General features: G+C 41.5%; 1 protein-coding gene across 9 annotated transcripts in view; it reads left to right on the top strand.

The window, feature by feature from the left end:
- MAPKAP1 (MAPK associated protein 1) overlaps window positions 1–15,752 on the top strand; it is a 273,352-nt gene that overhangs the window by 159,385 nt on the left and 98,215 nt on the right. For all 9 annotated transcript variants that reach the window (XM_033191183.1, XM_033191206.1, XM_033191157.1 and 6 more), the window contains one exon: window positions 6,417–6,526. In XM_033191183.1, the coding sequence (XP_033047074.1) occupies window positions 6,417–6,526 (110 nt within the window). The remainder of the gene's footprint in view (window positions 1–6,416; window positions 6,527–15,752) is intronic.

Raw genomic sequence — 15,752 nt, 5'->3', positions numbered from 1 at the left:
TAGCCCACGGTGTGTTTTATATTCTGAACGGAATGTGAATGTCTTTGCGGTTATATAGAGTAGTAAATAATTGAGTTTGATTAGGGAGAGGGACCTCATTATCCCCCACCTGTGCCCAGCTGGAAGGGGAGGGTCGAAATGAAGCCATTAGCTGTCTCTCTTACTGGCATCTCAAAGAGCTCAAATACATCTGTGTCTTATTTTCTTTTCTGGCACAATCAGTCGAGCAAGCTAAGCAGGCATGACCGGATTTGGCAAGTCCCAAGGACTCTGGCAAAGATACACAAGGAGAAGGCGGAGGGCAGTCATTTTGGCTTCTCACTGCCCATTAGTCTAGCGAGTTATGTTTTTGGAAAATGTCTGTTTTGAAAAAGAGTACTTTGTCCAATGTCAAACATCGCATGCTCCCACAGTACGCTTTGATCTTTTAAAAAATTTTTGGTCAGTGTAAGGGGAAACAAAATGTGGCATTCACACTAGTGTCAACTCTTTATGGATAAAGTAATGCTCAAAGTACTTATTTTAAAGCAAGCATGCTGCAGTTATTACAAGGCCTTCTCTTGCTCATATATTTCCATTTTCTACCTTGAAATGCTGGAGAATGAACATGCATGGAACTGGTCAGGACTGGAGACTCGAGAACGGCTCTTAGCAACCTTTTCCCACTTCCTGCAAACTGAGACTGTGGCTTTTGAAACCATGACTTTCTCCGAGGTCTCTAAAACTCTTGTAGGTCATATGGTTACTCTAAGAATCTGGACATTTATAGTCAAACTGAATTTGTTACATTGGAAGTTGAACCTTTTCCACAGATTGGGTCAGTGGTTCCGGCATGGAAGATGTGCTCTCTGAAAGTCTCTTCTTTCCCCGAGTCCCTAAGACTCACTTTGCGGCCGTGGAGGGATTAACAGACACAGACTTTGGAGTCTAACTGATCTGGGTTCAAGTCCTGACGCCTTCAGGACTTACTTGTTGTATAACATATTAACTTATTATATAACTCCAGACAAATGTCTCAGCCTTGCCAAACCTCAATTTTCTCTGTTATAAAATGGGACTTGTAATAGCCCCTACCTTTTCTAGGAGGATTAAACAAAGTAAGTGCTCAATAAATATTGAATATTATCATTGTCTCATTATTATATATTCATTGTACATATGAAGAAAATGCTTATGCTTATTATATATTAATATATAACTTATTATATATCTTTTTTTTAACTAATGGCTGGCCTATAAGCGTTTATTATATGACAGGTATTATGGTAAGTACTTTAGAAGTATTTTGCCTTTACAACAATCTTACAATCCAAGAATAATTATCATCCTCATTTTGTAGATGAGGAAATGAAGTTAAAGTGATTATGTTGTTATCCATAAAAGCAGAGGTGGGGCTTCAAACCAGGTCACTTTATTCTAGAGTTTACTGGGCTCTGCTGCCTTCTGGTGCTGCCACCATCTCTCCTAGCATGGTTTAGAGCTAAATGATGACTGCATTTTGAGACATCGTCCCCACTGGGAAGCTCTGGGGCCCTCTGACCTCTGTGTGGCTAGGTTAAGTGCCCTCCGTTTGTGTCCGCAGCACCCTGAACTTGCCTCTGCCTTTGTGGCTGTCACACAGAACTATAATTGTTTGTTGGCTTCTTGGCTCTCTCCCGCTGGACTGTGCGACTTGGGTTAGGGACCATATTGTTGATTTTTGTAATCCAGAACAGGATTTTTAATAGATGAGTGATCTCAGGTAAATTCCCTAATGCCTTCAGCCTCAGTTTCTATAAAATGGGTGTAATAATTGTACCTATTTTAGGATTGAATGAGTCAATACAGATTTATTTTAAAAAGCTTAAAACAGCACCTAGCACGTAGAAAGTGTTCAATAAATAGTCGTTGCTGTTACTGTAATTGTTCAACAGTGGACAACTTGTGCAAATCAAAAAGTTCTTAATAAATGTTGTTGAAATTCTTTACACCACCATGATTTTTTAATTTCCATCATCACTGTTCAAAGACAGTGAATTAAGTTGAGGTGGAACATACCTGCATCATAGTTAACACTTTCAAAAAGGAAAGCTTTGAAAACTGAACCCAGAGTGCTCCCCTTGGAGCTCTTGGGAAGCTTGATGCTTGGGCCACAGGCTGCTCACTGACAGTGCCCCTGAATATTGCCACCAAGCTCAACAAATCACACATTTTAATGCCCCTGTGTTACCAATGACAGGCAATGAGTTTTGAGATCCACCCCCCCCCCCCCACCACCACCACAAGCAGTCTCTGCTTAGGAGGCAGGGGAAGGAGGGGCTGAAGTGGGGCCTCTCCTCTTGGGATGATGACTTAGGACAAGGAGAACAAAAGAGAACTAACATCGACTCCGTTTACTGTTTGCCAGTCATAGTGTGAGGTGCTTGGCATTCATTGTCTGTTTCATCCTCGTAACAATTCTATAGGGAAGTAGCCTACTCATTTCATGGATGCACTGAGGTTCCCACATGTTACAGCAACATCTCCGTTAGCCACGGAACTGGGATTTCAGTCAGAGGGTATTTAACCTCCAGTCTATGCCCTTTCCTCTCCAGTGTGCTGCCTTCCAACTTGAGTTCTGGTTCCAGCTCTGTTCCTAAAGATAGAATCTAAGCTTTTCAGATGAAGACCTATGTCCCTGTGGGCTCTGTGGCTCCCACTGCCTCTCGCTTACTGCTTAGTTCAGAAAGGCTGCTTGCGTTGGGTTCATGCTGGCATACAAACTTCTCTGGGGTAACTGAGTGGCTCTGCGCTGGGACGGAGCGCACAAGTGAGGAGTCTCTTTTTAAAATGCCTATACATTGTTCAGTGGTTACGAGACTTGACAGGACCTAACTTTGAATTGACTGAAGCACTCCTGGCAGTGTTTCATCCGCTCCCTGACATGGAATTTCACCCTAGACCCAGCATGGACAGCCCAAGGAGCCATGGGAAGGGCAGCTGCTGCTTTTCAGTGTCCCTAGAATGCCCTGCTCTGAGGGAAAAGAAGTTGTCTGTCCCTGAGGCGAGCAGGAGGAGGAGCGGTTTCTGAGCCGAGACTTTGGGTCTGTGTGTAGCCTGCTTGTTCAGCTGAGGGCTGATCACCCCGCCACAGCTCCTAACCCAGAGACTGGAGCATGTGCCACAGGGAAGGCAGGCTGAGACCAGGAGCACCCTGTCTGCCTACTACCAGCCGCCCCCCCAGGATCATTGTCCTCTCAGCCTCAAACCCAGCGTCCCACATTAAGTAAAGGCTTTAAAAGATGTATTTCAATAGACTTTTTAGAAAGCCCATAAAAAATCCTGGATATAAAGAAATGAGGCATAAAACCCAGAATGTTTGGAAGTCAAGCTGAAAATTGTGGTGGCAAGTCTCCATCTCCACTTGTTAAATGGGAGCATAACTTAACACTTACACCTAGACGGAGGCTGAGAACCACTTGCATTCTATGCTTTTACGTTTCAGAAACATATGAGGGTATTACTCAAAAAACAAAACCCTGCCCATCTCCCCGCCAAAGCGCTCACTGTAGACGTGGAACAAGATCCAAAGTTGGCATTCGTCTGGAGGGAAGGGAGTGGAGCGTGGGACTGAGCTGCGGAAACTCTTATTAGGTCTGCCTGAATGTGCAGCACGCAGGGCAGAACCTCTTTCTCCTTTTAACGTGCACGTTTTTACAGAAATGGAGCCCCAGAGTAAGATACTGCACACTCATGAAGGTCCATTCCAAGGGCCGTGCGTGCCCCTTCCCTTCGCTGTTGTTTTCATTTTCCTCTCATGAACCTTGCTACCCTGGCTTCAGCACGGAGGCTGTAAAGGAAGATGGAGAGCCAAGTTACCTCAGAATGATCACTATCGTTAACATTCACGGGTGGTTCACTTATCATTCCTGACTGCACAGACATGGCAGCTGCTCGGAAGCGTCCGCAGGTGTAGCATGGTGATACATATTACATTGTGCCACAATGGATTTATGTATTCTGTAACAAAAGAAAAGTGTAATGAAAAAATACAGAAGGTAATCCTTTATTCCTCCACCACACAATTTATCAGTAATGCCTGTGGATGATAAGTGCCAGGGATTTCCTCTGCTTGCTTTAACCTTGTCACCCAGGTACGTTTTGGTAAAATGACAGAAAAATACAGACTAGGGATTTTCCTCTGCTCAAAAATCTTTTAAAAGGACACTTTTAATTTATGAAAGTTAGTCCAAACACAAGGCTTCCTTTTGAGCTTTTAGTCTGCTTTTGCTGAAAAAGATTGGCTGGAAATAATGCTGTCAGCCGGCAGCAGAGTAGGAGGAAACGTAAGCAATTTCTAAGCAGACTGAAATCAACAGTAGTTCCACTAGAACCAGGTGGATGGCAGTTCATGAGGTCCAGGCCAGTACTAGTTTGTGAGTACCCGAGAACTTGTGTTCTCTTTTAGGCCCTACTCATCCATCGCCCAACATATTGTCACAGATGGAGCACATACTGACTTCTGAGGAGAAAGCAGGGGAAGGCAAATCTGATCGTGGTTGACTGGCATTTGTTCCAAACACACACTGGCCTAGCGCCAGAGCAAATACCCCCAAGTTTATAAATGCACAAGGCACTTTACATTTCAGTACTCTTGCCAAAGTATCACTTACTGCATCGCTCCCTAAATATAGTTTTTTAAAAAGAGCTTTTTCTTATTTTGCTTTGATCAGTAAAATAAACTTTTAAAGATTGTTCTGGGATGGGGTCCAGCTTCTGAGGTAAAGAATGGCCGGGACTCAGGCATGATTCAGTAACAGAGTGTTCAGTAAAATTAGCTTGACAGTTCTCAGGCCTGCTGTTCGATAGCAAGAACCTGACCAAGTTAAAATGGATGATGGTGCTGGCCAGACCAGCTTCGGCTTTTGCTTTTTAACAAATGGAATGTCAAGGATTAAACAGCAAGCCGTATGGAGAGGAGGGTTGTGGAGATGTCTCTGTATTAGGGAAGCAAATTAGGTCCTTGGTTTTGAGATCGACCCCCAGCCCTTATGGAGAGTCAGCCACCTGGTTGGGTCCAGCCTAGGCTTAAGACCCTTCCCAGCCTGCCCTACCATTGGGAATCTTTTTCCAGAGCTTAGCTTGGGGCTTGGCTTTTCTTTCAGATTTCTTGTCAGTATGAAGTTCTGCCATGTTTTTTGGCCATGTTCCCTTTCGAGATTCTTATGGAGAAATGGGAATGCGACCAAACTCCTTGTGGCAATTCCCATGTTCCATAGTTGGAAACTTGGGTCCCGTTTGTTACAAGAGCTACTTGGAATTGGTCTGTTTTGTTCCAGTGCCCAAGCGTAGTGAGTAGTATTTGTGATACTTGCTATTGCAATTAACAGTCTTGGTGAAGTTATACCTCACATGGGGCTTCTGTTTTTAGAATACTTCTTCCTTAGCAGTTTTTTTCCAATCTAGATGAAGCCTTTCCCCCACCCAGTTTGATTAATTGGACGCTTACAAGGAGTGTTAGTGTTTTGTCTTATAATTACTTGTGCTTCAGCTAATATTTTGACTTTCTAGGACTAAGTAGATTAAACCATTCGTACTGAAGTGTATAGACTGTATTAAAAAAAAAAAAAATACAGCCTGGTGCAGTGGCTCACGCCTATAATCCCAGCACTCTGGGAGGCTGAGGTGGGCAGATCATGAGGTCAGGAGTTCAAGACCAGTCTGGCCAAGATGGTGAAACCCATCTCTACTAAAACTACAAAAATTAGCCAGGCACAGTAGCAGGCGCCTGTAATCTCAGTTCCTGGAGAGGCTGGGGCAGGAGAATCGCTTGAATCTGGGCGGCAGAGGTTTTCTGTGAGCCGAAATTGCACCCCTGTACTCTAGCCTGGGTGACAGAGTGAGACTCCATCTCAAAAAAAAAAAAAAAGTGTGTGTGTATGAATAAACAAATATATTTACTAGCTAGTTAGAGCATTTTCTTTTCTTCCTTCTCAATTACTTTGGGGTATTACTGCCCTCTGGCCCCACGTGACATTTTTTTTTTTTTTGGTCTGGGGCTCCATTAGCTTAGTATGATGGCAGTATCTGCCTGTAGTGACATCTACTGATACAAGCCAAGTTTATCAGTTGTCAATCCTTGTTGCAAGATTTGGTTTGGAAGCCAACACTAGGAACCCTGCTACTGACCCACGCAGACCACTTAGGTTCAACTTGGACAAATTAGAAAAACCTTCCCTAAGCCTGACCTCTCTTTCACTTGGAACTGCTCATGCTAGAATCTTTTATCACCACCCCCCCACCCCCCACCATTAGAAGTATATCTATTCAACCTATTTTTAAATAATTGGCACCTCAGTATGCACTTACTTTAAAACTTGCTTAAACACAGTGAAGATCGCAGTAACATCTCTCTGGATGAATGTTGGTGATGATGTAATATTTGTCTTTTCCTACAGAAATGCTGCTCATGGATTCTCCCTTATTCAGGTGGACAACACAAAGGTTACCATGAAGGAAATCTTACTAAAGGCAGTGAAGCGAAGAAAAGGATCCCAGAAAGTTTCAGGTGGGATAGTTAAATCATATTCTCACAGTAGTAGAAGCTTAACCCTTATTAAAAGGGCATAAGGCATGTATGTGTGATGGCTGGCTAGATTGTTTCAGATGTCCTTGCTAGAAGGTTTGGTTAGCAGATCTACGCAAGAAGAGGTGATTGTACATTGCCCCTGGGCCTCAGAAAGGGACTGGCTCAGCGGCATATGTGAGAAGAATGTATTCATATCAATTGTGGAAGTTCCTTCATTAGTAATTTGTGGTAGATTCAGACAGAGCTACTTGTGCTGATGATTAGTTGATGTAAAGCTGTCTTGAAAACCGAATCAGTCCTAAACTTGAATCACTACTTTTAATTTCATGTTTTCACATAATTTCCCATGGGAGAACTTTTAGTTACTAATGTTTCTGGTATGGGGAAGAAAAGAAAAATTTCTCTTCATCTTTATCAAATGAGGGCAACCCTTTAAAAAAAAAAAAAAGACAAAAAGGCAAGTCACTTGATGTGCACAAATAACCTAACTCCTCATTACCCAACTTTATATGGAAAATATGCTTATAGTATTAGCTGTGATCTTTAAAGCATATATACCAGGATTGAGAAATAATTATCTTGAGAAATAGCTCAAAGATCTGTCCTATCACAGACAACTTTAATATAAATCAACTCATGTTGAATATCTTAGCTCTGTAAATAAAGAGACTTCTTAAACACCTTTGATTTCACCTTTTGGAAAGGAAAAAAAGCATTGCTGGGGCGGAAGAAAATAGTTTTGTGCTCTTTTTAAGGGGAGGCATATAATCTGTTCCAGATTTAATTAGCTATCTTCAGATGAAAGCTGAAGTTTTAATAAAAGTTAGAAGAGATAACACAGTGAAGGACACGGATGAGCTGTCTCAAGGCCATATTCCAGGGGAACGATAAGAGCTGTAAAAAATGGCAGAGGAGAGCAATTGAATGGAGCAATGAAAATCTGATTCTCATAAAAAAGAGAGAGAGAGAGAGATGCTGGTAGGGGCGGTTGTAGATGAGACCTGCTAGCGTCTGCAAGCAATTTGGATGCTTGCCAGGAGTCATTGTTCACCCTCGGCTGTGGCGGCTCCGTCCAGATGTGCCAACTGCACGTTTCGGCTTTTGCCAGCTGACTGCGCCGTTTGATAACCAGCTCTCTGGATGCCCATCACTGGCCGCAGAGATAGAATTAAATGATGATGATCTTCCCACAAGTTGGGAGAGGAAACAATGCATATAAATCTTGATTTCATCTCAGCATGAGAAGTCTTTATCCATCATCACTCATAATGAACAAGTCGTTAGCTGGGATGAATGGTGTTCTGGTTTTTCCAAACACCTCTTTTGTTCATTTTTTGGGTGACTTTTATCCATTGCATGGGGGTCAAACTTCTTTGCATTTAGGGGATGATTGAAGAGGCACAGCCACTCCTTCCCAGTGAAAAGTGGATATTTTGGGGTTCCAGGTGCCAATCGAATAGCTTTTAAACAGCTTCAGATAATCAAAGATATTGAGTAGGCATACACCCTTTCGGATCCTGGTTCTTTTTTTTTTTTTTTTTTTTTTTTTTTTGAGACGGAGTCTCGCTCTGTCGCCCGGGCTGGAGTGCAGTGGCCGGATCTCAGCTCACTGCAAGCTCCGCCTCCCGGGTTTACACCATTCTCCTGCCTCAGCCTCCCGAGTAGCTGGGACTACAGGCGCCCGCCACCTCGCCCGGCTAGTTTTTTTTGTATTTTTTAGTAGAGACGGGGTTTCACCGTGTTAGCCAGGATGGTCTCGATCTCCTGACCTCGTGATCCGCCCGTCTCAGCCTCCCAAAGTGCTGGGATTACAGGCTTGAGCCACCGCGCCTGGCCCCTGGTTCTTTACTCTTGTTTTGTTCCCAAATATTTTATATAAAAGTATATTTGTGATATAATGCATTATATTCTAAGAAGGCCTTATTCTGAATTGTCCAAGGAGAAGGTGAAACTTTTTTAAGCTTCTTAGTAAAAATTCCACTGTCACAGATTTTTCATACCATGAAACTCCTGTGAACTTATTTAGATACAGCTGAGCCAGTATCTTTCCTTCTATCTCCCGTCGTCTCTGTCCAATTGCATACCCGTTTTTCTATGTCCATTCCCAGCGCTTATCATACACACATTTATTTATGTTCACCTTTGTGTACACATTACTGCCATTTCCATCAGAATCTTTGCCATATCCTTGGCAAAGAGTTAGGACTCGGTTATCTGAAAAACAGTGATCTGCATTATTTATTCCTTTTCATAGAAGAGAAGCCGATTGAGATTGATACATTTACATAAATTACTGTCTATTTTCTTAATTCAAAAAGCTTTTTAACAAAAGAAGCTCTTTCTGTAGCTTTAATAAGTCTGGTCTCATAAAACAGAAGGATCTCCAGTTTGGTAAAGATATTTGTTTAAGCTTAGGTTGGTAAAGGCAGGGTACATCTTGTGTTTTTGAACTTTTGTATGAGTAGACTTTTTTGGAGAGTGATTAATGAAAAGAGGAAAATCCTCTTGTCATAGAAAGTAACACATAGAAAGTACTTAAAAAATTGTTGGTGCTCACAGCTGGCTATGAAATACCTATTAGTTACCTATTATGACACATGAACTTAGTCATGAACTTGGTGGAAAGAGATGCCAGGTTAGAGGCACTCATCCTGCATTTCCTGAGCGTCTGTCACAATGACCGGCTTAGTCTTTTCAAAAATGTGCCTACCATGCCCCATGTCTGGGACAGAATTAGAGTGAGCAACCCTGTCATCAAACAGCTTTTACCTGATTGAGTACAGAACAGCACTTGTCTCTTTGCTACCCTTATTGAACTTCAGTGAAGAAGGAGGGAAATAACCACTTCAAATCAAAATACATATGCCATGTAGAGTCAGCAGTTATCACAGAGGTTAGTTGTGCTAAAACAAGATTTCAGAAATCCTTTGATAGGCTAACAGTGAACTTGTTCCTTGCCCACAGACATTTCTCTTCCCTTACCTTTTTTCCAGACTGACTACACAACTGTTTGTTTGATAATAATAATAAATTTAGGCCGGGCGCGGTGGCTCAAGTCTGTAATCTCAGCACTTTCGGAGGCCGAGACGGGCGGATCACAAGGTCAGGAGATCGAGACCATCCTGGCTAACACGGTGAAACCCCGTCTCTACTAAAAAATACAAAAAACTAGCTGGGCGAGGTGGCAGGCGCCTGTAGTCCCAGCTATTTGGGAGGCTGAGGCAGGAGAATGGCATAAACCCGGGAGGTGGAGCTTGCAGTGAGCTGAGATCCGGCCACTACACTCCAGCCTGGGCGACAGAGCGAGACTCCATCTCAAAAAAATAAAATAAAATAATAATAATAATAATAATAAATTTAGAACTTAAACTATTTCATTATTCAATCAAAGTGTAGGCCTAATGGCAGTCCTAATATTTGCTCTGTTGTCCTTCAGTGTGGCACTCCTTCCCCAGTTTTCATTTGTGAAAAATCAGAAGTTGGTATGTATTTGAGCAAAATAACTCTGTTTAGGTAAATAGCTTTGTCAATTGAAGCCCTTAGGGTTTTAAAATCATTCTGCTTTTTAGGATAGACTGTCATTTACAGACACTTGTAACTGATCTAAAATTTTGATTTGCATTATTTGTAATTATTTCATCAACTCATAACTATGAACACTGCATGGTTTTTTTTTTTCTATTAATATTCATGTGAAAAGAATATACTATAGTAGTCTTTTCACAGTATGTTTCAGTCAATTCTCTGCTATGGTCTATTTTTTATGCCTATTTTTAAATGTCTCTTTTAAAGTTTCTCTTCAACCTTTCATTTTTTTTTTCACTGACCCACTTGACATTTGGAATCTACCTGCATTGGCAGGAAGTCCCTACTATTTAAGAAAATTGTAATTGGAGAATCCAGTTTTAGAAGAATTAGATGAAGCCTCTTTATTCATGTTAACAGTTGGGTGGGTGTGTTTTTGACACAGTAAAGAGTGGCTTGTCAGGTCCCTAAGCTGTTATTTAGTGAATAAAGGCCTTAATTCAAGTTCTCCCTCTGTCAAAGTTACCCTCACAGTCAGTGACCTTCTGAGTTTCTTAGTACTATGTTGTTGTTGTTGTTGTTGTTGTTGTTGTTGCTGCTGCTGTTAAAAATGCTATTAACCATCAGTCCTTCCCAGCCTTCTGAAGCATTATGTTGGACATGACAGACACTGCTGAGAAATTGATCAATTTCAGTTTTTAACATTGACACAGAAATATAGATACCTCTTGATCTACAAAAGAGAGCGTCAAAGTGGGGTTTACTAAGCAGAATAGTTTTCCGCATAACTTGTCACAATAGTCTCATTATAAAATAGAGGTGATTTTCTGTATTGTCTGTGGAAAGATTGAACAGGAGCATCTTAACTTTTTCTTATTCCTGTCCATTCTTTTGCTATGAAAGACAAATTTTTATTAGTCTGAAGATTCTTTTAAAAAGTTCTTATAATATTGTTAATAAGCCTAGTGACATTCATTCCTACTTTTATAAAATTTCACAAGAACTTGAAAGAAAAGTGTTAGCTTTGTCAGGTGGACTCCCTCCTAACTCAGTATCTGTTTAGAGTCACAGAGCACCTTATTGCTTGCTGATTTACTTTGTTTTCACAAGACCCCTAGAATGTCACCAGTGAGATAGTCTACGGGGCTTCTCAAACATTATTCCGCAAAGTACTGCTAGGAGCAGAGGGGGAGTAAACATGAACGACAGGGTATGGGGTTCTGGTCTGAGGGACAATTCATGATGGTATCATTGGACTCTTAAGTTTTATCTTACACATTCATGTGAAATGTAAATATCGATCCATAATGTATCTGTAGCTGTGTCGTACATTCACTCACGTGCTCCCCTGTGTCAGACCTAAGGAGGATCTTATTCTAGAGCAAGAGCATACATAAGAGGCTGAAAGAGAGAATGATAGAATGAAGGGGAGCTCTCTGCAGCCTATAGGGTGTTCAGGGAGCCCCTGTCTGAGAAATTGACATTTAAACAGTGACCTTCACATTTAAGCTATGAACAGTTTAGGAGCAGGGCAGGGACAATGCCAATCAGAGCAGTGGCTTGCCATATTTTAGTGTAAAAAGAACATTTAAGATTACTTTGCAGTTTACTTAACCCCTCATCCCGCCAAAAAAAAAAAATATATATATATATATAGTAAAATTGACCCTTTAAGGGAGATAAAGCAGGTGCTCTGCACAGTAAGTGACACCATCATCTACCCATTCACCTGAACCACATACCCAGCTGTCAGTCTTGAATTTTTCCTGCACTGTCTCCCCACATCTTATCCATTAACAAGTGTTGTCAGTTTTACCTCTGGAATATATCCTGAATCCATTTAGTTGTCTTCATCTCTGTTGGATGGGTCCAAGTCACCATGACTCTCCACCTAGACTGCTGAAATAGCACCCTGGATGGTTTTTGTGCTCATGCTCTTGGCCTCTCTCCAGTCTGTTGTTTATACAGCAACCAGAGAGAGTTTTAAGATATGAGTCTATATAGAATTAAATCCAAATTTTTAACCACTGTGAAATACACTGAGGCCCAAAGAGGATAAGAGACACACAGAGAGTATGAACACAAAGAAATAAAAGAACTTGAAAGAAATGGAGAAAAAAATACAGAGTTGATGACTGCCTTATGACAGAGGGATACAGATCAGGCGGAGACCCTGGGCACGCAAGGCCATGGGGAGGTGCAGAATTTTGAGCCTGTGACCCACTGTGGACCTGCTGTAGTAGACTGGCTGCAGCAGGGTCAGTCACCAAAATACCACACACAGTAGGCCTTACTTTCATGCCAGATAGACTGAGAAAGTTGTAGACAGATGAATTTAATATTTATTAAGAGTATTTTAGCCAGGCACAGTAGCTCACACCTGTAATTCCAACACTTGGGAGGCCAAGGCGGGAGGATCGCTTGAACCCAGGAGTTTGAGACCACACTGGGCAACATAGTGAAACCCTGTCTTCACAAAAAAAATTTAAAAATTAGCCAGGCATGGTGGCACACGTGTGTAGTCCCAGTGACTGGTACCTGTCAAATATATAGTAGTATGACTACAAATAGTAGTATGCTCAGTAAATGCTTGTTAAGTGAACTTATGAAAAACGCACGTGTTAAGGTTTTTAGGGTAATTATGTCACACAGTATATATGATACTGCGTTTACTTTTTTAACTCAATAATATGTCATAGACTGATGTGGGAGGATTGGTTAAACCCAGGAGGTCAAGGCTACAGTGAGGCATGATCATACCACTGCACTTCAGCCTGGGTGACAGAGCAAGACTCTGTATTGCAGGGGGAGGGGGGGTATTTTAAAAGGGATTTGTGTGCCAGGGGAGGAGTTGGTCTTTCCAAAAGGAGGACCCCTTTCAAGGACGTGGGAGCTAATGAATGGAGTGCCTTGGTGTACCTAGAAATACTACCTCATTTAATCTGTACAGCAGCCCTGGAAAGTAGATTTTATTATGCCTGTTTTGAAGATGAGGCTTTAGAAATGTTAAAAGTAAAGGAAAAAAAGAGGTGCATCTTAGAATTAAGGACCTATGGTAACTGTATATGTAATGATGTACTTCTCTGAGCCTCACTTTCCTCAGCTCTAAGAGGTTAAACTTACCCAAGTTTCCTCAGTAAGTAAATGGTGAATCTAAATTGGAGCCCAGGCTTTTTTGACCTCAAAGCCCATATTCTTTTTATTTGTACCATGTTGCTTATTAGAACCCTAATGGGAGAACAAATTTAAAATTCTGTAAACAGAAACGTTCATTGATTCTGAGATCTAAATGCACTAGGGAAGTGCAGCATTTAAAGGAACCCTGTGGTGAATCTGGATATAAAGCCAGGAATTCTTTTTGTAATTGCACAATTTGTCTATATTGGTGTCAGTTTTAATGTTTTATGTCTAGCTTTCTTAAAGCAACATACACCTGTCCTAAGCTGCCCTGTGGAAAAGGGAAACCCATATATATGTTAGATGGAGTAGGGTTTTTAACACTCTTCTAGCCTGAAATGCCCTCTGAAGGCTAATGTAAGCTAAAGAATGTTCTGGCTATAGGGTTGAACAGAGAGTCCTACTTCATGTGCAATTGATACAGAAAAATCCAGTATTCTTTCTTCTATCAAAGTCGAGTTTGTAAGCCAGGGACACAGATTTGTGATTTCTTTATGCTGTAGCAGGTAATCCTTAAAAGAATAAATACGGAATGAGTGAATGAATGAATGAATGGATGGATGGAAAATAGAACTGTTTAAGTGATCTTTGTCAAAAAAGAGGCAGTAAATTCTGCAGACAACCGTTCCTCCTTATGGAAGAATAAATAATCATGCTGATGCCTCTCATGTATGGGAGGATGAATAGGACACGAAGACCTGATACTCGATATCCAGTGACCTATTGGGAAAATGCTACAGTAAATTAGGGCTGCTAAAGTGTTTAAATGTGTGACTCAGAAGTGCCCCAGGCAAGGAGCTCCGAGTTCAATAGAGTTCAATATTCCTGCCTGCCTCCTTTCTCTGCCTCTTTATCTTACTATTCCATCTCACCTGAGCCTCTCCCTGTCTGGAGTGCTCTGAGGCTCCTGATGGATCTTCCCAAATACAGAGCACAGCACGTTGAAGATGGCGTTGCAGTCAACTATTTTATCCAGAAAGCCTGGAAATTTGGAGAATTTATGTCAAGCAAAATCTTTTGGAACCACTTTAGAGACCCAATTATTTTAGAAGGGTGTTATGAGCTCTTGCGACTGCCACGTCAGAAAAACTCGAAATATATCATTTGCCAAAACTATGTTTGACCAGCATTTACTCTTCCTGCTAGTCGCTCATCTTTCAGAAGTTCCTTTTCCATTATAAAATCTATTCATTCACTTCATCTGGGCAGTCACAAGTGTGGATTCAGTTAATGAAAAAGCAGACTGAAAGGAAGAAAAAAGACATATGTCCCGAGAGGCTATTTGGTGGTATGGGAGACACACACACACACACTTAGAAGTCAGACAGACTTCTGGGTTCACTAGGGGCTGATTCTAGAGCACCACCAATTTAGTAATAGCTTCTTAGGAAATACTACTACATTAAATGTACATATTGGTTGTAAACTGCATCCTGATTTTATAAATGTTTTAAAAAATGAAAATCTATCTCAGAATTAAGAAATTCTGGAAACTGTATATGTGTGTAATGATGTACTTAACCTCTCAAAGCCTCACTTCCCTCAACTCTAACATGGGAGAGGCTGAGTGAGGATTAATCAAGGCACTGGAGGACAGGGCCATGTGTGCTCTTAAGCTCTGTGTGGCTCCGAGATGCCCTGTTTAGTTCAACTGTCATCAAATGCCCGCTCTGTGCCATGCTGCACTAGAAATCAGGTGGAAAACCCAATGAGTACACGGAAAAAGAGGTATTAAAATATGGTAAATTGACAAGCAGATGTATATAAACTACTAAAGCAGCACAGGTAAGGGAGTCCTACTTGAAACTACTGGGTTGGGTAGGGGACTGAGAAAAGATGCTCTGGGGTGATTTATTTGATGGCTTCTTAAAGATTAATTAGAACTTTGCCAGTTGGGTAAATGAGAAGAAGAACATTCTATGTAGAGGAGACAACATGTTTTGAGATGTAGTCACAATACATAGAAGTTCCAAATCACTGGAGCAGGAAGAGGGCAGAGAATAAACTACAGAAACTAGGCAGGGCCAGATCCGACCAGGAGGCCTGATAAGTGAGCTTAAAAATAGAAGTGCATTCATGTTTTGGGAGCTTGTTTTGTAACAGGCATTATGTAGGCACTAAGAATTTTGTAAAGACCAAGAAATAGTTCCTGCTCTCAAGGAGCTTTCTGTTTAGTTGGAATAAGCAAGCAATTATAATACCATGCAAGGGATGATACCATGGAAGTAAGTATAGGGTCTGGGTGCACATAGGGAGCAGGGAGCCCTGGTTCCATCCTGGGGAGTCAGGGAAGACTATCCCAAGCTCCTCATCTGGCTGAAATCTGAAGATGAATAGAAACTGGGCAGGTAAAGAGGGATGGGAAAGAGTGTTCAGGCTGCTGTGGTCGGGTCATCAGGGGCTAGGTCATGTCCATATGTAAGCTGTGTTGAATGTGAACTTTATTCTGATGGCAGAGGGGATCTGTTGAAAGAAGGGCAATATATAATCAGAATTTCTCTTA

The sequence above is a fragment of the Trachypithecus francoisi genome, unplaced genomic scaffold (assembly GCF_009764315.1).
Source record: "Trachypithecus francoisi isolate TF-2019V2 unplaced genomic scaffold, Tfra_2.0 Contig01585, whole genome shotgun sequence".
Classification (NCBI taxonomy): domain Eukaryota; kingdom Metazoa; phylum Chordata; class Mammalia; order Primates; family Cercopithecidae; genus Trachypithecus; species Trachypithecus francoisi.
Note: the sequence above shows the minus strand (reverse complement) of the source record. Positions and strands in the feature narration are given on the sequence as shown.